The following is a 26571-nucleotide window of genomic DNA, read 5'->3' on the forward strand; positions in this document are numbered from 1 at the left end:
CTGAGTATATCAGCTTACTTTATTTATAGTCAAAATGATCTCTCATGTCTTCTGATATTCTAAAATTGCATGATTCTCAAGACCAGTGATTCTTAGAATGCAAGTTTATGACAAATTAACCAAATAAAATTGAAAATATCTGACAAATCACTGATAAACTTTATCTGATTTTTTTAAAGATTTTAATGAGTTTTTGAATTGTTTATAGTCACTTTTGCTTCATGTAGAAGTTACTAAAGCATTAAGAAGAAGCTGAAATTACTAAAGAATAATAGCATTGAAAGAAAATAGAAAACTCAAAGAGTCAGAAAAATATTGAAAGATTAAATAGGAAATTGGTTCAGATAACTCTTGGGGGAAAAAAGACAGTAGCGAATGAGAGGATTTCATTTCAAAACATTTCATGATTGGAATAGGAATGATAGTCACTTCAGGGGGGTGAAAGTAGGAATGGGAAGATAGAAGCAAACAATTGAACAGGACAATGAACATCTTCAACAAATATAACTTAAACTTTAGATAGTTAACACAAATACTCTGGGCATACCTTCAGTAAGTAATATTATGTATATTAAATAGGGTGGAAAATGAGTGTTTAAGAGTTCTCCTAAGAGTCTAACTAAAATATAATCCTGCCTAGCAGTGTACTCTGTGCTCGATTTCAGAACTCAATTCTAATGTTACAAAGTTGTAATAATAAATAATCAATTTACCAAGAAGAGGAAAATTATTTTTCAGTTAACTGCATTTGTGACTAATACTTGAAATTATGTGTAGAATTTTTATTTTATTATGTGCTCATAGCTAAAACATATATGAACTCACTTTTATTTAAATGTAAATTATGGTTTTTTTGACCTTTTACTTTTTTTCCTTGATGATAAAGTACTGTATTTTGTTTACTTAATTACAGACAAAAGGTTCTCAAACCATGACACCCTCTGGCACTCAGAAAAAAGTGAAGAGAACTCTGCCAAACCCACCTCCCGAGGAGACCTCCACAGGAACTCAGTCAACATACAGCACAGTGGGCACAGTTTCCAGGAGAAGGATCTGCAGAACCAACACGATGGCACGAGCTAAGATTCTCCAGGATATAGACAGAGAGCTCGATCTTGTGGAGAGGGAATCTGCAAAGCTTAGAAAAAAACAAGCAGAACTTGATGAGGAAGAGAAGGAGATTGATGCCAAGTTACGGTACCTGGAAATGGGGATTAACAGGAGAAAAGAGGCATTGTTAAAGGAGAGAGAAAAGAGGGAGAGAGCCTACCTCCAGGGAGTAGCTGAGGATCGTGATTACATGTCTGACAGTGAGGTCAGCAGCACCAGACCAACCCGGATCGAAAGTCAGCATGGCATAGAGCGACCGAGAACTGCTCCCCAAACTGAGTTCAGCCAGTTTATACCACCACAAACCCAAACAGAATCTCAGTTAGTTCCTCCTACAAGTCCTTACACCCAATACCAATACTCTTCCCCTGCACTTCCTACCCAAGCACCCACCCCATACACCCAACAATCCCACTTTGAGCAACAGACTCTGTACCATCAGGAAGTTTCACCTTATCAGACTCAGCCAACCTTCCAAGCTGTGGCAACGATGTCCTTCACACCTCAAGCTCAAACTACACCAACACCACAACCTGCTTATCAGTTACCATCACAGATGATGGTGATACAACAAAAGCCCCGGCAAACTGCACTATATCTGGAGCCCAAGATAACTTCAAACTATGAGGTGATTCGCAACCAACCCCTGATGATAGCACCTGTTTCTACTGATAATACATATGCTGTTTCCCACCTTGGTAGTAAGTACAACAGCTTAGACTTGAGAATAGGATTGGAGGAAAGAAGTAGCATGGCAAGCAGCCCAATATCAAGCATATCTGCAGATTCTTTCTATGCAGATATTGACCATCATACTCCACGAAATTATGTCTTAATTGATGACATTGGAGAGATTACCAAAGGAACAGCCGCTTTAAGCACTGCGTTTAGCCTTCATGAAAAAGATCTGTCAAAAACAGACCGTCTCCTTCGAACTACTGAGACACGTAGGTCTCAAGAAGTGACAGATTTCCTAGCACCTCTGCAGACTTCTTCCAGATTGCATAGTTATGTGAAAGCAGAGGAAGACCCAATGGAGGATCCTTATGAGTTAAAGCTTCTCAAACATCAGATTAAACAGGAATTCCGTAGAGGGGCAGAGAGCTTAGATCACCTCGCTGGTCTTTCCCATTATTACCATGCCGATACTAGCTATAGACATTTTCCAAAATCTGAAAAGTATAGTATTAGCAGACTCACACTTGAAAAACAAGCAGCAAAACAACTGCCAGCAGCCATACTTTATCAAAAGCAGTCAAAGCATAAGAAATCACTAATTGACCCTAAAATGTCCAAATTTTCACCTATTCAAGAAAGTAGAGACCTTGAACCTGATTATTCGAGCTATATGACTTCTAGCAGTTCATCTATTGGTGGCATTTCTTCCAGGGCAAGGCTTCTTCAAGATGATATCACTTTTGGCCTCAGAAAAAATATTACAGACCAACACAAATTTTTGGGATCATCTCTTGGCACAGGGCTGGGCACATTAGGAAATACCATACGGTCAGCTCTGCAGGATGAAGCAGATAAGCCATACAGCAGTGGCAGCAGGTCCAGACCTTCTTCCAGACCTTCCTCTGTCTATGGGCTTGATTTATCAATTAAAAGAGATTCTTCCAGCTCTTCTCTAAGACTGAAAGCTCAAGAGGCGGAAGCTCTAGATGTTTCCTTTAGTCATGCATCACCCTCTGGCAGAACTAAGCCTACCAGTTTGCCGATTAGCCAGAGTAGAGGAAGAATACCAATTGTGGCCCAGAATTCTGAGGAGGAAAGTCCACTCAGTCCTGTTGGCCAGCCAATGGGAATGGCCAGGGCTGCAGCTGGACCCCTGCCACCAATTTCTGCAGACACCAGGGATCAGTTTGGATCAAGTCACTCATTGCCTGAAGTTCAACAACACATGAGAGAAGAATCACGGACTCGAGGCTATGATCGTGACATAGCTTTCATCATGGATGACTTCCAACATGCCATGTCAGACAGTGAAGGTAAATTGGGCCTCACACTACCTTGTTACTCTCAAAACTCAAACTCTTGTGTTTCTGCATGTTTAATTTTCCTTCTCCAAGGACGTATTCTACTTTTCTTGGTGCGTCTTTTGCATGTTTACTTCAATTTTATTTCTTGTAAATGAAAATTTTATCTTGTGTATAGATTTCGTAGCATGCTCTTCTTTATTTCTTTTTAGTTTATTCTTTTACTGTTGTTTCTTGGTTGTTTGCTTGATTTGTTTGGTGTCCACTTTTCCAAAACCATTACCAAATAATTGTGTCAATAAAATATGGTCATCCTTTAAATCTATAGTTGGAAATATTTTCATTGTATGTTTCTTTTATTTTTTTAAAAGGCATTTTTAAAGTTATTAGTTTCTTTCAGTTTGTGAAATGATTAAGGTTTTGAGCCATTAAGTACTATTCTGCTAGACTCTGTAATAGAAAATTATTTATGTCATTTTGTGAGATCAGTGTTCATTAATTCAGAGAATGTTCTCTTTTTGAGAACTTTCAAATAAGTCCCTAATGTTAACATAATGTAGAGTTTTATAATTCTACTTAAATAAAAGGTTTGTATTTTAATCTCTTTCACTATGAATGTCATAATTGACAAGTTTGTACATTTTGCATTACATACTAGAAAGCTTAGTACTAAATATGGTTTTGACAATAAATAACAGTATTATCCACATGCTTGTGAATATGTATGAAGCATTGTTTAGATTTTAAAATTGGAAATTTGTACACTGCTTTTGTGAATTTAGCTATTTGAGCTGAAGCCTTCCTTGTGTGTTCAGTTAGCCTTTTCCATGGCTTTGCTTTTTGCATTATTCCATTTTTTTTTTGCCCTAAATTGTCATTACTAGTTTTTCATATTGAACAAGAGATTTATGGCAAGTACATACTTAACTAAAAACTGGTTTATGGTAATTTGCTTTGTTTAGTTATATAGAACCATAAGGATTTTAGAAAATGACCTAGACCAAGTCTAAATTTGAAGACGAGGTTGGACAGGTACAGAGATGTGAAGTCTTGCCCATGCCAAGAGGACTCATGACACTTGGTTCTTTTTTTTTTTCCCCCTCTGTGGTATACATTTGAATGTAGGTGTGGTTTGAGTCCTAAAAATAAAATATTTCTCATCAAATAAAAATGTATTACTTCATGGCTTTAGAGATTGCAGAGCACTAAGTTAATATGAACATCTCTTATTTTAAGTCTAACATTTTCCCTGAGGACTTACAGGAAAATATGTTTTCATGAAAAGGATTTTCTTTCTTCTGTATCTAGACACGAATATGATTTTAGAAGTTCAAATGTAGGTTTGATCAGGACTAAGGTAATCACTGGATCTGAAGGAGAGACTGCTTTTTCTAGTGAAATTCCAAAAGACTAGTCCCTTCCTGATTTGTTTTATTCTCTACAGGCTATTGGATTGACCATTTTTTATTGATAACCAGCCAATTAAATAAAACACTCTGTGTGGTTTTTTTTATTTAGCCGATTGTTTGAATCAATCTACATAGTTAAGTAAGTTATATAATGCAGAAACATTTTTTTTCTTTTTTCACAATCCACATTTTACACACATTATATATGTATATAAATATATATATGAAATGACTGCTGCAGAAGAATAAAAAGGCCCTTCAATAATTGTATCTGTAAAATAGCAAAGTAAAAGAAAAACTAACAGGTCAATCACATAACTAAACACCTAAAATCTGTGTGTGCATGATGAACATATACCTGGAGAGAATTTGACAAATTGATTTATTCATCACAGATGTTTTGCCAACATGGTTCCAGACATACAGATGTTTCTAGATATTCCAAAATACGGCAGTCATTTACGTACAACCATGTAAAAATAACCAAATTTTTATTTCTCATTTATATATTTGGGTGATGTGTACTCATAGTCATCAAAGACTATGAAAACTTGTTTTGATAAAATATCAAGACACATCAAAAAATACTTATCAAATACAATTTGGTAAGTATTTGGAAATATCATCAGCTTAAAAAAAAGCATGTTAATCTCCAGAAAATTATTTAAACTAATTTGGATGAGACATCATGCAGCATACAAAATTATGAAATATGTAACGATGACACCAGAGAAGTAAACAATTAAAATGAAATTTACACAAAATCAAATTGAGTTAAAATGTATTTTTAAATTAAGCAGACAAGAAATTTAGTCATAAAAATCATGTTGATATAGAATTATACAAAGAAAAACTATAACAAACTGAATTACATATGTGATATTATGTGTGTGAATTGTAGTGATTATCTTTAAAAGATGTATGTTTTAAAATGTTATCTATTTTCTTTGTGTTTGTATCTCATAAGCATATCACTTTTCTTCTGGTGAACAGTGGTCTGCTTTTCTTTTGAAATCTTGGATTCCTTGGGTAATTAAGAAAAAAAGTAAAAAGTGTTTGAATGATACTAAAACAACTTTGAAAAGTATAACATTCCAACAGGCTATTTAGTATCATGTAAACAAAGCAAATTTAACTGATTTCAAATTTTTGTGCTTTTTCTGAACTCAAACTCTAGGTTATAGCCAACAGGATGTTTTTCAGATGTATTCTATATAACTCCAATTAATTTTGAAATATCTCATTTGAGGTATAAGCTAGGTAGGCATAATTTATGTTGCTTACTATTTATGACCACCAGCTTGAAGTCTACACCTTAATATCCATTCCTGGTTAAGAGAAAAACTAAACTACAAACAGTCAAGTTGTATTTCTACAACCGCAAATATTTCGTTGAAAACATTCTTTCAAAATATACTCCATGTAAAAAAAAAAAAAAAAGCATCGGTATATACGGTCTTTTAAAAAAATTCCAATGAAAATTTCATACGGAATAGAAGTAAGCTGTTCGTATAACTATTGTTACAGTCAATAATGTGAATAATGCTAGACCCCAAAATAGCTTTCTTGCATTTTACATTTAAGAAAAGAAAATATCAATGGCTTAAAACGAGGGGATGTTAATCTCCAGCAAAACTATTTAATTTGGAAAATATTATTATAAAATTTAGTTTTTAAAGTTCGGATCTACCATAGCAGATCAGACAATTGCAGTTATAAACAATTAGCATTTATGTCCAACTTGCTGTAAACGATGAAGACAGAATCCAACATAACAGATTTATTTAATCTGGTTTTTCTTCGTTGATCTACAAATTTCTATACAAAGCATGCTAGCCATCCTAACTTGGTTACGTATAGAGTCATTATAAGACATAACAGACAATCAAAGTATGTCATCAGAATCGGAAATAAATTGACAAAATTTATATTAGGTTGAGATTCTGCCTTATCCGTATAGACACAACCAAGGAAACATTTTAAAGGATTGTTATTTTAAATGCATTAAGCAAAGTTGTATATTCAAGTGAAATCACGTAGTGCATTATCCAAGATAGTCATTTATTAAAATCAGTATAGACTATATTTTTATGAGAAATATGTAATAAAGATATACAAAAATTAATATAAAATGATTAGTATGTTTGTTGATAATCTAATAAGTTTTAGAGACTGATGGTTAAATAATGGATTTTCTATTTACTTATCAAGTTTATATTAAATATTTCTTTCATAAATTTAGTCACTTGGTGTCAAATTAAAACTCTGAAAAACTATAATAAATATTGAGTAGATTGTGAGAAAAAATTGTGTAACTATTAATGAGATTCAAGGGACAAATTAATTTTTATTTTAACATGTGCTTATGATAATGAGGATATTTAGCTTTCTTTAGTTGATGACTAATTTTCCTATGTTTCATTCATTTCCTGAATATTTAATGAATATTATGGCATTTGCAAGGCATTGTTTTTAGTATTGAGGGAGAAAAAAATACAAAACAACAAAAGAAGACATGAGCCTTACCCTCAAGCAGCTTAGAGTCTAATAGGGGAGATCAGATAAGTACATATGCAACCACAAACCAGGTATGTATCGTATTTCCTCAAATCTAAGACTGACTAAATTATGAGACATCATCTATCATTCTGTGTTTATTCGGGGAAAGTGCTGTGGTTAATCAGTGGCGTTGACCAAGATCACGGGAGGTGTAGAGGTGAGTAATGCTGTGTATGCTATGGGTTTGCCAGCCCTTCCAGTAAAGAACTAACGGAAATTGCCTGGGAAAAAGTCTTGGGAGAAAGTAGTAGAAGAGAAGTCAGTGATGTATGCAGAAAGAGACCTGTAATGAGATAGAGAGGAACACTCAATAGTACGGCATTGTAGAAGCTAGAGTTTCAAGAAGGCATAGGTTGATAGCATGCATCATCAACAGATCTTTCGGGATGAGCACCTGCGAAGGGATACTCCATCTGCCATTTAGGAAGCAAGAATGTATTTCCAGAGACTATTATTTAGGGATCCTTTTACAAAGAATAAAATTATATAAGGTCAAATTCTGTATATTAGGTAAACAGTGATTTGGGGGCACTAAATAAGAAAAAGACCTTGGAAGTACTAAGAACTGAATGGGATGAAGATTTTTAAATAATATTTATATACTCAAATATGGTTGTATTTTCAAAAAAGTATTTTAAGATGTCAAGTTTTGGCACATTTTAAGTACAAAAAGCAGTCAACCAAGTCTTTAATTCCTAAATCTGTGATCCCACAGAAAATAATTGTTTAATTTTTAATGAAAAATTCTAATAGATATATTTTTAGTATTAGGCTACCAGGTGATTATGGCACACATGGTCCCAGCAGTGATACCTGGGATTCTCCTAAAAATAAATGCTTTTGTTTATTTATGGATGTCATAGAAATGTCATGTTTTCAAAAAATGCTCACTTGATGTCCAAAGCCATAGTGGTACTGGGTTGATAGGAGAGTGGGAAAATAACAGAATCTTCTGTATTCAAGGAATATATTTTCCTTGGATTTTGGTGATGGGTAGTGGGGAGAGGTGAGGAGGTGGAACTGATGGACTGAGGTTGAATAGAATGACCTTTGAGAAATATTCATTGTTCCTTTATTTATTCAATCACTGTCTAAATTTCTTCTTTCACCTAATCTAAATTTAAATTTTGTTTTATTTTGCTTTGAAAAGTTTCACAGGTGGCACATCATTTTTTCTAGGTTATTCCATGGTACAAAATTTTTAACATAATACTGGAAATGATTTTTGATCCTGTTGGGAATTGTGCTTGAAATGCATGAATGATTAATGAGCCTGGAGCATGTTGGTACTTCAGAACATCTGCTGCCCTCTATCATCTGTATTAGTTAGAGTTGCAATGTTTGATGTTTCCTTGGTCTCCAAAGCCTATCACCTGCGTCGTGAAGAAACAGATTGGTTTGACAAACCCAGGGAGTCTCGTTTGGAAAATGGACACGGTCTGGATCGAAAACTGCCAGAAAGGTTGGTCCATTCTAGACCACTCAGTCAACATCAAGAGCAAGTAAGTGCTATATTGAGCAATCTCTTTCAGATTTATTAAAAAAAAAAGATTCACTTCATCCTAAAATGGTCTCAGTTATCCTGCAATGAATGGGACTTTTGTCAGTCAAGTTCACAAATGATTTTTCTTTTCAGTATCTTAAAGTATTAAGTAACCTTACTTCATCAGCCATGACTGACATCGCAGCATAACCATGATGCTTCTACCAAGGCAATTTAAGAGATTTTTTTTCCTCTAACAGATAATTAAGTTTGTACAACATACCCAACACTGCCATACACAGAGAATACATGAAGCTTCTGAAGAGTTTACAGAATATTGGGTGAAATAGATTTGGGCAATTTCAGTGTTCTCCAATAACAGTATGTTCAGGTGTCAAGCACATAAGAGGATGACCAAATCAAGTCAGCTGGGGACAGGGAAGGCATCAGTTGGGGGTGAAGGGATGATGTTTTAGGGCCTATTATGTGGAAGTGTTTTTTTGTTTTACATTCATTTTTGGATTTTATCTTCAGAACAACTTTCATAAAGTATGTTTTATTAATACCTATTTATAGGTAAAAAACTTAAACTTACAGGTACTATTCACTATTACATAAATATAATATCATAATTCATGATCTTATTCACTTTAGAACAAATGTGGTGATGTTTGAATTGAATTTTGGTAGATCTTAGGAGATTAACAGTTGGGTAACCTGAGGGAGATTCCTCTGGTAAGCCACATGGCCTTAAATCAGTTGCCTTAACAGATCAGATTTTTGCAGACTGTATATTCATTATGATCATTAAAATACCCACAAAGAGATAGTTACTTATATCATGTACATTAACTCCTAAATCATCCCTGTCTGATTAATGATTCATTGATGTAAATGACAACTATATTTTGAACAACAAAGAAGAACCATATGAATTTGCTATAATTCAGTGTTTGTCACATTAAGGTATAAAAGAAAACAAGACTTTTACATGTATAAGTACTGTCTAAAAGATAATATCTATGGTCTTAGATTTGATTTTTTCCTAAGCAGTTTCAGTTTTCATAGACAAATTTCCAGCTGATTAGAATTTTCTTTTCTCAGAATTTTGTTCTAAATTTTTCAGAATTGTTCTGAATGTTTTCTCAGAATTTTATTTTGTTTTTCTAGATGCTATCATATTTTATAGAAATCTGTTCTTCTCTGTATATTGTAAGTATTCTAGATCTAGAATAGATCTAGCTCAGAAGTGAGAAAATTAAAGGATTAAAATCATTCTGAACATGTTTAAAAATTTCAATTTACCTCTTATCTACAATTACTAAAACAATCAATTTGTCAATTGAAAATAATTTCCTTGAATTTTTTTTATTATAGGAATCTCTCTGTAATGACTTACTTGTTATATCTTACCCATCTTGTTTGTTTCTCTGAAGTTTACTATTTCTGACAAACCTAGATCAAGTTAATGAAAACACAAATCCTTTAAAGAAATCCTAATAAGATGAACTATAAAAACTGAAGAGCTAAAAAAAATAATAACTTGCATACAATTATTTCCCAAAACTTCTGAGGATCCAATCAGAATAGTCTTGTCCAACTAATTTATCCAAATAATATTCTACAGGATATATTTTAAAATAATCTATGTCCATCCCCAAAAATATTTTCTAAAATTCTATTTTATTGTATGTAGATTAAACAAATATTCCTAATGACTTTTTTGTTCATAATTTTCTGTTACATCTACAGATTTATGATTTTGGTTCACTGAAGACATAGCACATCATGTTTAAATATATAATTATAGAGCAATATAATACCAAAATTAGAGTGGCTATATTTGAGAATCATTTAATTAATTTCTTTGTTTGATAACATAGAAAATGTAAGGATCCTTGTTAGAATTATATACAGGTAAATGTAATAATGTGTATTTTCTTGCTAAAAGTTATTTTTTACATTTGTATTTTGTTATCTAACATACAAACAAAAAAACTGCAATACTCAAAACTGAAAATATGTAGAATTATAAACTAGTTATAAAGTAAACAGCCATATAACCACCACACAAACAAAGAAAGGGAGGATTTTCTGCCCACTGAAACCTCCAAGTGCCCTTTGCAGATTGTAATTTTCAACCTCTCCCAAACAAGCAGAAAATATACTGACTTTTGTGACAATAATTTCTTTGTTTTGCTTTATAGATTTCTCTAAATAAAAGCTTTATTGAAGACAACATATGCTTTGATTACATTTATATAAAGTTCAAAATTCATGCTTTTTTACATTAATATTTGTCTTCAAATACTGTCTTCCTCATTAACTCATCAAAACTATATTTTGGTCTAGAAGGGATAGCAAAATAGCATTCTTGTTTTAGTCACTTCTTTGCATATTTAATCACAAAAAGGTAATACTGAACTCTTGGTACCAATAAGTCCAGCTGCTTTTATTTGAAAACTTATGCATAATAAGAATTTATGTTCATAAAATGTTCTGGAGGCAGAAGTAATAAAACCAAATTGACTGATGCAAGCACTAATTTGTCTGCTTTAAAAATTATTTAATGTAAATATACATTAGAGAAATTGAAGAGTATTTCTGAAGTTAGACTCAAAATCATATAAACCATAAAAATAAACCAAATCTGCAAAACTATATTTGTTTCCTTTCAAATATATATATTTATGTTTAACCTCTGCACTGTTTAGTAGAAATTCAACTCTGCTTTGTGAATTGAACAGATCACCTGACTCCTTTCTCTTTTTTTTTTTTTTTTTTTTCAGTCACTTCATCTATAAATAGGACTAATACCCTTCACAGGGTTGTTACAAGGGTCAACATTTCTCTACTAGTACAAAATGCCTTCACTCTGCACTAATGCCCATGCCTTGTGCAATTCCCACGCAACCGCTATATTGCGGTACGTTGAGCTCCTCTGAAAGAGCCACTCTTTCTCTTTCTTCTGGGCTTTTGAATGTCTTGTTTCCTCTTCCTGAACATTCCGCCTCCTCTCTTCTCTTGGCTAACCCTATTCATCACTCAGGTCTCCATGTACATGCCTCATCTTGCAAGGAGCCTTCTCTGACACTACTACCACCACCTCCCCACAAGTGTTCTTCCTTTGTGCTCCAGTAGCACTCCATGCACTGTGTCTTGGTCTACGAGCTTTTAGAGAGCAAGTGCTCTCTCTTCCATCCACCGTAGTATCTATGCAGTGCCTAACACAGGGCTTGGATCCCCAGAAGGGCACTCTGTCCCCTGCATCTGTCATACAAGGTATTTAGGTGAGGGAAAGCATGAATGTCTGTATAAATAAAAGATATATTAACACAAGAGTTGTTATTTCATAAGTATGGAGGGCCAGTTCATGAACATAATTTCTCTTGAAATATTTGTAGGTAGGGTAGAGGAGAAACTCTTTTTCTTGGTGGCATACAGGTGATAGTTCTGTCAATGCAGAATCATCAAAAGACTATGCTATCAGAAACCTGGCTCGTGGGGATAGGTATGAGGCACTACTTGACATCAGTCCTGCCCTCTGGCCTTGTTCCTACTCTTAGTTGGCAAAAGCAACACCTGCCCTAAGACTTCATCTGCTAGAGAACTCTCTCAACACTTACCTGTGTTGGTTAGAAAAAAGCTAATATCCAGCTAGTGCAAACATGGGAGATGGATACTTCTGCTTTCCTCAGACTCTTGGTCACATTGATCAAAATTGAGGCAGTTTAATGTTTCTAATTGATTAATTGAATTCATGAAGCTGACTGTAGACAGTCTCTGAAATTACAGGAGATCCTATGAGATGCTCTGAAAGCAATATTCATGGAAATGAAGATGCTTAACATACCTTCTACTTAATATCATCATAGATACATATTGAAAGGCAGTAGGGACTAGTTGATAAAACTGATGAAACATTTCGGAAACCTGATTACTCTTCTAGACTATGCAAGAGGGGGACTATAAGATTATATCAACTTCTCCCTAGACTGGAGAATTAGACAGAATAACAAAAGGCAAAATTGTGTTTTCTTAGTTTATTTTTGACCAAGTGAAATTAGAAGATATTTGAAGTAAAATGAAATAATATCCATAATTTTAATGAATTATCTACAGTAACAAAGTGAAGTTGAGTTATATCTAATAGTTATAGGATTTTCAATGCACATGGTTTGATTTTTAGTAAAAAGTAAAGATCTTTAAATGCAGATTAGGGGAGGGAGGAAGGAGAGGAGGAGAGGAAGAAGTAAAGTAGAAGAAGGAGAAAAGACGAAGGGAGGGAAAGTAAGGAGGCCAGGAGAGAAAGTAAGAAAGAGAAAGAGACAGAATAGGAGGCAAGAGTGTGGAAGAAAAGAGGAAAATGCACACTCTTTTGTTATGAATATATACAAGGTTTTCAGTGGTATACAAAGTTAGCATCAGTATAAATTATCAAGATTGACGGATTATACTGCCCATAATATTTTTACAATCTTGCAAACAATACTTTAGCTTTACTTTGCAGAATTCATATAATATTCTTGGACTTGACAGGATTCTCCTGTTGACTGGGGAGTGTTTTATATCCATCAGAGACCTGATTAAGCTTATTCTTTGCCGAAGAGAATAAAAGCTAAAGGCTATAATTTAAGTTTGTATTTTTTTACTACATTTTCCTTTTAAAATCCAGAAGTCTAGTAGTTTTACTAATAGATTTTCAAAGACACAATATCACAAGAGTATTCCAAGGAATCTTCCTTCACAAAATGTAGATCCCTTTAGTTCTAAATTCTGTTTAATATTTTGGTTTGGTAGTCCCAAACACTTCTTAAACGTATTCTGAAATTGGTAGTATTGAATGTCTCTTTACTATTATTTCATTTGTAATTATAGTCAAAAATTCTCCTGAGGTGATAAATATAAGATTCTATCCTAATAAAATCCTATTAATATAGGTATATAAATATTTTACTATTTCTTTCTTTCATTATTTCACAAATCTCTTTTGAAAGCCAAATTCCATAAAATATAAAGCATAAGTTTGGATTTGCTAATTTACTGTTGTTTCAGAAACCTCATTTTGCCAGGTGGAAACAGCAATAATGCAGTCTATAGTATTCTCATGTTCAAGTCTCAGTAATGAGAATTGAAGTCACAGACTTGTAACAGGAACTTTGAGTGTTGTTTCTTCTACCCGAAGGAACATCAGAAGTAAATGAGAAGTAACACCTTTGCATACAAAGAAGGCTTCAGAAAATACTAGAATGAGCAAAGATTTGATTTATTTATACAGAGTTAGTCTCAGCATCAGGTATACATTGAAACTGCTGGTAGATGTGCTCAGGAGAAGCAAAATTCCACATTGAAATCAAAATAACATAAATATGCATTCCTAGTAGAGTGATAGAGATGCAGAGTATGAGGATCTTCTCCAGCTTTTCTCCCTTAGAATCACTTGATTGCTGAAAATTGACAATGCCTATTTCTAGGCTGTCCAAAACAAAATCAGCAGATATCAATTTTCCATATACTTCCTCTATCCACTGTCATCACTACTATGCACTACCATAGTAACAGACATCCTTTAGGTGTTACATGTGCTCGTTGATTTTCCAAACACAACAAATCAGTTTGCAAGAGAAACTGGTTGTAAACATAAAGACTATAATGAACTCAGAAACCAATGACGTCATTGTGTAGTATTAAATGCTTAAAATTGTCATCATTTGAGAGTCTTCTAATATATTTTCATTGATTGAATCAATGTGCTTTGAAAAAAAAAAGTGAATTCTGTAAATTGCCTTTTAAGTCTCTTTAACATTGCTTTTTCACCTTATCACATGTACGTCTTAGATTATACAGATGAACGGGAAAACTGTGCAGTACATCTTTCCTCATGCAAGGATAAAAATAACAAGAGACTCCAAGGATCACACAGTTTCAGGTAAAGGAAATCAAATAATCTAGTTCTTTTCACTTTAAAGTCGCACTGAGATATGTATTTGAATTTCAGTTTAGATGACTCATTAAATTTTAGAAAACACCACTTTTTATGTCAAAACTTGCGTATTGGAAAATTTCAAAAAATAAGCAGGCTGTGCATTTGAATATAAAAGACAATAATGGCATAATCATTAGTATGATACATTACTAAATGGCATATATATTTAGATCATTCTATTATCTTCATTTTAAAAATGTGCATGACATTACAATGCTCCATAATTATTGCACTGTTGAGTAATATGGTCATAGGAGCATAAAACATTCTTACACAGAAAGTAGAAAGCTAACTTGAATTTTTCTAAAGAATAGATTCCCCTATACCTTACCAATTTGAAGATTATCAATTTTGCTGATTTTTATTTATTTGTGTTTTTCTGTAAACCAAACTTATGACAGAAATTTTAAACTTGTTATTTTGAAATACTTTGGACTCCCAGAAAATAGCACAGTCAGTTCTTTTGCCCACCCTTTACCCAGTTTCACTAATGTTAACATCTGTCTAACCACAAAAAATGATCAAAACAAGAAATCAACATTAATATGATAGTACTGAAATATCTACAAGTCTTATCCAAATTTTGAGTTTCCCCACTAATTTTTTTTTTTCTGGTGCAGAATCTAATCCAGATCTCAAGTTGCATTTAGTTTACAAATAAAAAGTTCTCTATCTGTGAGATGGAAGTATAAATTTTGTCAAAGTTAATAAATTTTTAAAATATGAAAATTACCTATATTCTCACTCAAGTATTTCCCTATATTCTCACTCTTTGTTTCATAGACACCGTACATCAACAGAAAATATTCATGAATATATATGGATATATGTATAGGTGGTATATCTAACATGGCCTATGTGTTGGAGGGTTTTTTTTTTTAAGGACTGATAGAGAATAAAAAATAGATATTTCTTCAGTGTTCTTCCTGTTGTTCCTTGCAGATTTTAGACCCTAGAGAATGTAGATGTGGAACAGGTTTTGCTTTGAGCAATTGTCCTCTCTTTATTTTCATAGAGAATGAATCGATTTACAGCCTAATACTGTTGTTTTTCTTGTAAGATTGGGTAATTTTTCTTCTGCCAGAGATAGATAATTCAACCTTTCAAGATTTTATTGCATGCAGACTGTATTTTAAGTACTAATGAACGTTCCAGGGGTGAGCCTTAAAATCCAGGCACTCTTTTTGTAGAAATAACTACCTGCTACAAACTATTTCAGTTCCCTCCAGCTCATAAAGCAAAACAACATAATACTTTCTAGCAATACCAAAATTATTTTTTTCAGGGAGTACAAAAAAAATCTTCAAAACATTTTTACTAAATCATCAGGACTCTATATCAATGTGTCTGTTTTCTAGTTGTATTACTATTAATATACTATGTCAAAGTAATTATCCCCTCAACCTTATCATTTTTCTTTTGCAGCTTATTTTAATTTTTCTTTTACTACAATTAGGAAAAATTTTTTAATTTGTTTTCTTTTACTACAATTAAGAAAAAATAATAATTCTTATTTTAAAATATAAGAGTAACATAAATAAGAGCTATTGATTTCTTTTTATAAATATTCTAGTCTGAAAACTAAATTCAGTTTCCTCTGTATATAGATTTTGCAAAATGAGAAAAGAGGACTATAGTTTTGAATGGTAAATTTACTAGTGTATTATATTATCTCTCTGCATGCTCCTTTTTATTTTGATATTTGCCTAAAATAATAATAAAAATATTTTCCTTGTTGTATTTACCCTGCGTTACTACTGAATAGATTTGCCATGTGTCCTGTGATAGCACGATCTCATTCTAAAGTAAACGTTTTGAAGCAATTTGTATTGTCTTCAGATAAGTCTTAAGTACCTGAAAGGGATTTAAATGCATGTATATGCAAGACTAGAACCAGAAATGGCAATTTTTAGCAAACAGCCTCCAGAAATTTGAGGTTAGTAGGCAAACCCTGGCATAGAACGTTTACACTCCTGGCTAATCTCTGTTATTTGCTGGTCTACCAAAAACTTAGTTTGAGTGACTAAATGTTTGGTGACACTAAAGTTATTCATAGCTATCAGTGTCATTTTTATGTTAATGTTTTAATTAAAAATGGAATATATCTTTTAGAGATGCACACTAAAATATTTACATATGAAACAATGTCTTGTGTGGAATTTGCTTCACAATTAGCTGTGTAGAGAGTGGTAAAGAAATAGATGGGACAAAACTGACCATGATTTGATTAATTGTTGGAGCTGGAAGATCAACCACACTGGGTTTTATTATAGTCTTGTCACTACTTTTTTATATGTATGAAATTTTTCATAATAAAAAATAATTAAATTCCTGTTTGTCTCTCACATTTGGAGAAAAACAGCAGTGTCCAATAGCTTCATCAATAGTGAAAAAGCTATCTAAGCTAATAATTTAACTGCCTTTGTAAAAAAGATAAGGATATAATCAAGGAAGGAGAGAAGAATAAAATGTAGTATTTCTGCTCTCCTAAACAGAGGGGGAAATTGTCGTTAGTAAATTTTCATTTTGGTTATATAAACCCATGGAAAGTAGAAATAAAATATATCTTTTTTAGTATTTTAATAGACCATTCTAAATGGGTCTAGCATTAAAATATTTTATAAGAATTATATGAAACCAGCATACCTCACAGAAAAGGAAAAAATATATTTCTATTTATTGGAAGCAAAAGTAATTTCAAAATAGCAGACAGGAATAGAAAGTTTGTTGTTGTTTTTTCTTAATTCTTTCTACTATGTGGTTGTCAGAGTATGAGCTGGGAACCTCATGGTACCCAAGATTCTTTCAGGGGGTTTTCAAGGTCAAAATTATTTTCATAGTAATGCTAAGGTAGCATTTGCCTTTTGCACTCTTATTTTCCTGTGAATATACAATAGAGTTTCTCAGAGATTAATTGATGTGTGACATCACAACAGACTGTATATAACAGATAAGAGAATTCAGCTGTCTTCTATTTAACTTAATATCAAGGAGATTTGCAATAATATAAAACAATGCCACCTTTCTCATAAATGTTTTGTTTTTAAAATACATTTTTTATTAAAATGATTTAACATAGGAGTTTATTAATACTTTAAATTCATTAATAAATACTTTAAATTCTCAGTTTTAGTTTGTAATACAGAAAATATACGTAATTATAACCCATATAAACAAAAGCTCTTTGAGGTCCCTAATAATATTAAAAAATATAAATGGCTCCTTGGAACCAAAATGTTTGAGAAATACTTCTCTAAGGATCTTTATAGAGAAAGTTTAAAAAATTCTAAATAAGTTTTTATTTCTTCCTATAAAAAACTTACACAAATAAAGTATGTTTTATAACTGCTTTAAACTTATGTTGAATTCATTTAAAAATTTTTATTCATTAATAGTTATTGAGAGCACACCCATGGTGTAATTTACATTGTGTTGGTTGCTGTATTACTAGAATGAATCCAACAAAGACCTTGATCTACAAATTACTCATACTTTAGTAGGAGAATCTGAAATGTGAGTAATTATTATAGTAAAATTTTAGGAACAACTGAGACAAAGCCAGGGAATTTATAAAACTTTATTTTTCATAGACGTATTTATATATGTATAAGTGTGTACACACATATACATATGTACCATTCTTTATAGTATTTTTATGATGTATGCAGAGGAAAATACATGCATACAATCTTCTATTAAGCGACCCATAATTTTAAGGAAATAGATACTTTAACTTTTTACCTTAAACTTCAAAATACTCTTATAGGTGTTGATCAACAACTATACAGTGGTTTTGAAAATCTTTATTCAAACAAGTAGAAGGCAGCAAAATGGAGAAAACAGGTCATGAGTTTTAGAATTAGAAAGACCTGAGTTGGAGTCCAGCTCTATCACTTATTTAAATTTTGAGAATAAGTTTGCTCAACCATAAAATAAGACCAGCTCTCTCTATCTCACATAATTGCAAGTGCACCTAGCCCAAAATGTTATACTTACTATACACTCAACAAATGTTATTTCCCCTTCTCTTAGAAGTTATCAGAAAAAAAAGATAAAATGTAATGCTCAAGAAATGAGTCTCTTTTTTATTTAGAACTCATCTTATGGCTCCAGAAACACAGCTGTTTGAAACAAGTCAAAGAAATTCTTCTGATTTTAAAAAAGATATTTGCTTATGTATAGTTCTGCAGTAGACTGGCTCCATCTGCAAGGCTAGAAAGACTAATTAGGAAGTGCAGTAGTGAAGAACATTAAAAATGTTTAGGTTCAAAAGACAGCAGTGTCTTCTATGGAAATAGCGGCTCATTTTCTATTCCTCTTTAGTCCACCGTCTTCATGAGCTTTTAGAAACAGGAGATAAATATAACAGATCTCATTGGATATCAGTTGGTAGGAATACCAAATGTGGATAGCCCTTTTTAAATTATTATTTCAACAACTTTACATATCATAAATATGCACGTTGTGTGTGTACAAATCAATGACTTTTGTAAATTTATGGAGTTGTATGACCATCACCACAATTTTGTTTTAGAACATTTCGATCATTGCAAAAAGTTCCCTTGAGTCTGATAGCAATAGCCACTTCCAATACTCCTCTCCCAGCCACAGGCAGGAAATTTACTTTATGTCTCTGAGTTTACCCTTTCTGGGCACTTCACATACGTTAAATCACACAGTTTACAGTTTTGGTGTCTGGCTCCTTTCCCTTAACCAGTATTTTTTAGGTTTATCCATTTTGTAACATGTATCAAAAGTTTGCTATTTTTATTGTTAAGAAGTATTCCATTGTTTAGATTGTGTATATTTGTTTATCCATTGGATTTGCCTGGTTTTTCTTAATATTTACATACACATTTTAGTTTGGACATATGATATTTTTGTATGGCATCCTAGAAGTAGAACTGCTGAGTTACATGGTAAGTTTCTTAACTATTTAAGAAACTGCCAAATAGTTTTCCAAGGTGAAGGTACCATATTGTATTCTTGCCAGCAGTGTGTAAGGATTCCACTTTCACCATGTCATTGCCAACACTTGGTAACGTCTGTCTTTTGGGGTGAGTGTGGATGATATCTCATTGTTATTTTTAGCTTGCATTTTCCTCATGACCTATGATAATGAGCATATTTTCAGGGGGTAATAAGCAAAGCATACGTGTTCTTTGGTGAAATATTTATTAAGAAATTTTGCCCATATTTATTTACGTTGTTTGTCTTCATACTGAGTTGTAAGAGTTCTTTATATATTTGGATGTGTCTTTTATAAGATACATGGCATGCATATATTTCCTTCTAATCTCTGTGTTGTCTTTTTATTTTCTTAAAGGTGTATTTTAAAGAAAATTTTTAACATTTTAATGGAATTCAATGTTTTTGATATTTTTTTGTGTGTGTGTGAACCATGCTGCTCTTGATAGTGTATTAAGAACTATCCCAAGGTCAAAAAGATTTTCTCTTGTGTTTTATACCAGAAGCTTTAAACATTCGGGTCAATGACCTATTTTGTGCTGGTTTTTGTATATGGTTTGAGGCTGAGATGCACGTTCATTTTTTTGAAGCACTAATGGATATCTAATTGTATAAGCACCTTTTGTTAAACAAATATGTCCCCCATTGAATTGCCTTGGTATCTTTGTCAAAAGTCAATCTACCATTAATACAAGAATTTATTTCTAGATTCTCAATTCTGTACTGTTTGACTATACGCCTAACTGTTACACTCTTTTGCTTACTATATAGCTTTATATTACATTTTGAAATCTGGTAGTGGAAGTCGTCCAACTTTTTATTTTCAAAATTGTTTTGGCTATTCTTGATCCTTTTAACTTCCATATTTTTTTAGTATCAACTTACTGGGATTATGATAGAGGTTGCATTGAAATTATAGATCAATTTGGAGAGAATTGCTCTCTTACCAACATTGAATCTTCTAATTCATGAACATGTAATACCTCTTCATTTACTGAGATATCCTTTCATTTTTTTCAGTAAAGTTTTATAGTTTTCAGTGTACAAAACTAGCATTTCATTTGCTAAATGTCTCCCAAATTATTTTATTCTTCTTGATGCTATGGAGAATGGAGTTGTTTTCTTAATTTCAGTTTTGGACTATTCATTGCCATTTTATAGAAATACATTTGATTTTTGTATATTGACCTTTTGGCTTATAATCTTGCTAGTGTTTTTAGTTCTAATAGTTTTTTGTGGAGTTCTTAGGATTTTCTACATGCAAGATTATGTTATCTGCAAGTAAAGACAGTTTTACTTGTTCCATTCCAATGGGGATAAATTTCATTTTTGTCCTTATTGCAATTGCTAAAAGTGTGATACAGTACTGAACAGAGGAGTGAGAGCAGACATCCCTGCTTTGTTCCTAAAGAACATTAGTGACTAGTTGTGAGAACAATGCAGGAACTGTACCACCTGCTGTAGAATTTCTTCCTCTCTTCCCAGTTAATACTCACTGGAAGGAGTTTTATTGGCCTAAAATTTTAAAAATCTGAGCAGAAGTATTTAAGAACAGCTTTAAAAGCAAACAATAACTAGTCAGACTTTCCACTTCCTTCTATTAATCAATGGAGATCTCAAACACTGGCAATATGAATAGGCATTGAGTGAATTATGTTTTCATATTTGGAAGAGGATAGGGAGTTTACATACATGCATACATACATATATACACAGCAAATAAGCCCTCATACTCACTATGGTTTATATTTCAATAATTTTTTTAATGGAAATGATTACGTTTGTGATAATAGCCTTATTTACATAGTTTGGTCAGTCATTACATTGTCCCAGTATGCAACCAAAGAAATTATGTATGCAAAATCCTAAGAAAGCAAATGAAAACCTTAAATATGTTAAAAAGATACGAAAATAATTATATTATTTACTTGGCACTTGCATATTTTCTATTCGCTTCTGAAATAATTTCAAAGTATAACCATTTCCACCAAATACTGATATCATTCTCCTCCTTTTTTTCTTACTTATGAGTGTTTACAGAGAAAATCCACAAACTTAAAGTAGAGGTGATTTAGATAGATATGTGTATTCAGACTTTAGATGGAACCTTCTAGATGGTAAGAATAGTTCTATATATCTTACCCAGTATTTCTCAAAGATATGATCAGCAAATTAGTTTAAAAAAATACCCCCATGTTCCATAGAATATGTTCCATAGTCAATAAAAGTACTGAAACAAAAATTTAGCTACCTTTTTTAACTGTTAAATTTACTTGAAAATTTTTCAAATAGTATAGGATTACAGAAAGTAGAGTTATGATAAACAAAGGCCTATCTTTCACTTGCCCACTGTAAACAAATAAATAGTTCATATTGAATATAGATTCAACCTTAACCTAGCTATGAGTCAGATACGGGAAAAGTCTGTGGTGACCACTCTGCTTCCAAGAATTTGCAAGACACTTGAAGAAGTGGAGCTAATACATAGGAAACAATGAATACATGAGACTGTCTAATGAAAATTAAAATATGACACAAACCACGGGTACATGTTTGTACATGTACAATTTTTGTACTGCATATCTTCATTTGCTCAAAGAATTTTATCAATAGGATATAGAGAACACATCTTTCCCCATTTTCTCCTGAAGATTTTCATTTCTTTTTCCTCTTTTAGAGATCTAAAAGGCAAACCTCCCATCTGGCTTTCAGCTACCAGTAGCTAAATGGCTAAATGCATGTATCATTTTCAGCTCTCTTCTGTGTATGTATACGTAAAATGAGTGTGTGTGTGGGGGGGGTGTGTGCGTATGTGTGTTGTGTATGTGTAGATAGCTGGATGGACGGATGGATGGATAGACAGATAGATAGAGCGATCGATCCTCAGTAAATTATGGTAGTAGTGAAAAATATAAAGATGAAAATAAAAGCCATCGTAATTTGACAATTTATATTCTCTTTCCTTTTTATCTTGTTTATACCCATGTACACACACAGTAAAAGTTAGGAGTATATTGTAAAGTAGTTTACATACATATTTTTAATATAGTGTAAATTGCCTAACAAAGACATTTTCCTCTTACATCAATAGTTCTTCATAAACATAAATTTAATTACTTGTTTTTATCATGTTTGTAGATATTTAATCATCTACATCAACCATTCCTCAATTGTTGGACATTTGTGCTGTCTTCCCCTTTTCAGTATTATAAACAATACCACAATACTACAGTGAAAAAATGCTGCCATGATATTCATTATTTCCTTAAAATATATAGGCCACATGGGGGTTGTACTTAGGAAAAGAGTAAACAACCAGCTGTGGAAGGCCAACATTTTAGTATCAGAAGGTTGGACTGCCCCTGGTTCTTGAAGGAAGATATGATTGACTTGGTTGAATAATTTCCTAGACTTGGAGGAAACTGAAATCCAGCTGCTCGGGATAAGCAGAAATTGTACTTGATCCCCTTGATAAGGAGGGCTGTTTGGCTAGGGGTCCTTATATCCACCAGAGTAGGGAGGGGATCTTATGGTTAGACCATTTAAGACCCTGCTCATTTGACCAGTTCATGAGGCAGCACATAATACTGAGTCTTAATTTTAGGCCTTAGACCATAATTAGTGCTGTTTTTTTTCTTTTCAATGACTTTATCATTGCAGGAAGACAGATTATTTTTGTTTGTTTGTTTTTTTTTTCCATTTTGTTTTGATAGAACACAGAGTACATAAAAGGTACCAAAGTTAGGGCCAGATCATGGTGGACCAGACAAGTAAAGAATCTGAATTTAATTTGATAGGTGGTATGGGTATCATTGAAATCATTGAAGCATGGTTTTGTCTTGTTTGCTTCAAAGCTGAATTCTGAAAGAAGCTTAACCATAATGAAATAAGGTGCACCAGGTGATCAAATAAAGATGTTTGATCACTTTTATTTGAGACTGCACTGCACTGCTGTCCTCACATGTGGTATATAAAATAAAGGGGAACTGAGGCAAAAATGTGGTGAACTCTGCTTCATGCAGTTGAGATAAATTTTAGCTGACATGCACTTAACATGCCTCCAATGTTATTTACATGAACACTTCATAAGAAAACTTTTTTTTTAAGGCCAAGTCTTAGAAAGTTAAAACAATTTTGTCATATCTTCTGTTTCTTGTGGAACACGGAGAAAAAGTGTCACTGTCCATTTGGGAACATGTGTGTTCCATCGTAACTGCTGCAAGTTCTGGGAAACTGAGCAGATTCTGGGAAGGTGCCTTGACCCCCAGATTTCTCCCTCCCCATTCAGGATGGCTTTTTCTCTTTCATTCTTAGCAAGAGTCCAAATTATGTATGACATAATTTCTTGCAAGCCTCTCAAATTATTTTTAGGAATAAACAAAGTATACAACTATAGAAATAAAATACTATTTGGACTGAATCTCTTCTAAAATTACAGTTTCTTCCTGGTACATTTTAGTGAAAGCTTGTGTGCATTTCCTCAGTGACAAAGGAAGTATCTACTGTCAGGACTAGTTCCTCATTCACATCATCACTTCTCCTGACATCTGTCAAGATAAATATTGCTTGTAGAAGTGTGTTCCTGCTAAGGAAGTGACATTATAGGCTATGCTTCTAACTGGACATATTTTTCTGTTTTTCTTAATAAAGCAAAATTAAAGGAATTAATCATTGATTCTGTGAGGAGACGGTGAAGACATTCAAGATGTCTAACCTACAGGTTAAGGAAGATAAATTGGTGATGCTAATGTTAAATATAAGGGTATAAATGTAAAATGTATATGAATGGGCCATGGAAAGTAGGTAATAAGAAATGAGATTCAGTTAAAGGAGAAAGGATTTATACTGATCTTCCAGAATATTTTCTTGACAATTAGAGTGATGAGCAAAGGTATATAGAAAGAACAAGGACGTGGGACTCAAGAAGAAAATGGGCTCTAATATTAACTTTTTTACTTGCTAGTCAACCTAGGCAAGTTTCTAACCTTCCTTAGTCTCAGCTGCTTTGTCCTGAAATGGTATGGATAGTACCTAACATGAAAAGTTATAGAGATGATTAAAAAACACAAAAAATAGTATAAGACAAATAGGAGAAACTCTAGAAATGTTAGTTACTTTCTTTTTTCCTTCTATCCCTGAAGATGATACCAAAGAGATTAGGAACAAATAATATATTAAATATAAAATAATATTGTCACAAGGTAGAGACACCAAATAGAATTCATTGGTTCAAAGTCATATATTTTGAGACATCTGACAACTAAAAGTTCAATAAATCTGATGTAGTAGAAAGCTAGATGAAAATAAATAAAAGCAGCTCACTTTTTGTTTAAAGCACAATTTCAGTGGAATGTTTATTCTTAGCCTGGTCACCTAACAACATATAATGTTTCTTCTCTATTACAGATAGTAGTAACAGTTTTTTAAATAGAGTAACGAATATAACCAAAATGATTATATTAAATAACTCTTTAGTGAAAAATACTCCCTGATATATGCTGGACAGTAGAAGCTGTTGAACTTCATTGAATACCTCCTTCACCAAAAGCAAATTGATTTCGATGAGAACAGGTTTAGCCTGTAGCACAAAAATAATACGGACACCTGGATTTTATTTATAGTATCCCTAAAGTGACTCAGCAAATTCAGAACTTTGCTCTCCAAATCAGTTTCTCAACTACTCCCCCAAATAGTGGTAATTATAATATTATTACGTTACCAGGCCTGTATATACTTTCTTCTATATAGATTTGTATACTAAGATATGTAAGTATTAACTACTTATTCATTTAACAGATATGTATATGCCATTCATCTTTTTAACACAAATGGTAAAATACAAAAATGATAAAATCTGTAATACTTAAAAAGTAACACTTTCATCTTTGTGATGTCTGATAAAGATATAAACAAGTCACAGACATTTATGCATCAATGGAAAAATGGAAATTATATTGATAAAATGAGCACAGTCTGTCCCAACTAATCAGTTACAGCTTCAGATTAAATGGTACAGTATAATCTGCAAACTGCCTAAGCCAGAAATGTTGCCTCTCCTCATTACTGACTGAGAGATACGGACTCCCCAACATTTTTTATATCTTGGTAGTTTCTCCTTTTAATGGCCTGATTGTGATGTCTCTCATCACTCTCCCCTCTGCAACTGAATGATATGCTGCTCCCAAACCCACCCTTTCTGATTCCAAACCAGGTTCCCTGGCCCTAACCCAGCAGGAGACTCATCACTAAGCCACTTATTTATTTGGACTAAGAGTTTGGGCTCCGCTTTAGCATTGCCATGTATTAGGTGTTGTCTTGAGCACTAAACCTCACAAAACTTTATCTTATTTGTGGAAAATAGAGGGTTTCTTGTTTGTTCTTTTACTTTTAAGATTCATTGAGTTAATATACTTTTACAGACATTTTCTAAGAACAGAATACAATACGAATCTATTATTTTTAACATCACTGTCACTGATGCATCAGCCCCGCTTGGGGAAAATTAGGCATTTCAATTTTCATCCATTCATTATTCATTCAGTTATATATTTAGTGCAGCCTAGATGCCATGTACTTGCTACATATATTATACCATAACCCCAGCATTGTAGAACTGATACACAAATCTCTTCCTCTTCATTTATGAAGGGCAAAACGTTATCTATTCATGGCCTATTTTCCCTTTATCTCCTACCCTCTATAGCTGCTCAATCACTGTGGTAGCTACTATAAACATAAAATGTTCCACAAGTTTTGCTACCAAGATAAGGTCGCGATATATTTTGTGCAGAGAAGACTCAGAATACAACTTTCATCTTTGTATTAATTTTCTATTGATGCATAACAAGTTACCACAAATTTAATGGCTTAAAACAACACACATTTAGTATCTTACAGTTTTCATGGTTTAAGAAATTAAGCATGGACTGGGTGCCCTGGTAAGGATCTCACAAAGCTGCAATCTATGTGTTGCCCAGGCTGTGTTTTGTTCTAGAGCTTGGGAATCTTCTTCCAGGGTCACGAGGTTATTGGCAGAATTCAGTTCCTCCAAGTTGTGGCACTAAATTCCCCATTTTC

At 32.9% G+C, this 26571-nt stretch overlaps 1 protein-coding gene across 1 annotated transcript in view; it reads left to right on the top strand.

Moving 5' to 3' along the window:
- The window catches only part of PCLO (piccolo presynaptic cytomatrix protein), a 382545-nt gene that overhangs the window by 221015 nt on the left and 134959 nt on the right, over positions 1–26571 (top strand). Inside the window, exons 7-9 of the mRNA XM_057550295.1 lie at positions 914–3101; positions 8423–8559; positions 14379–14469. Coding sequence (XP_057406278.1) covers positions 914–3101; positions 8423–8559; positions 14379–14469 — 2416 coding nt within the window. The remainder of the gene's footprint in view (positions 1–913; positions 3102–8422; positions 8560–14378; positions 14470–26571) is intronic.

This window comes from Balaenoptera acutorostrata, chromosome 7 (assembly GCF_949987535.1).
Source record: "Balaenoptera acutorostrata chromosome 7, mBalAcu1.1, whole genome shotgun sequence".
NCBI lineage: Eukaryota > Metazoa > Chordata > Mammalia > Artiodactyla > Balaenopteridae > Balaenoptera > Balaenoptera acutorostrata.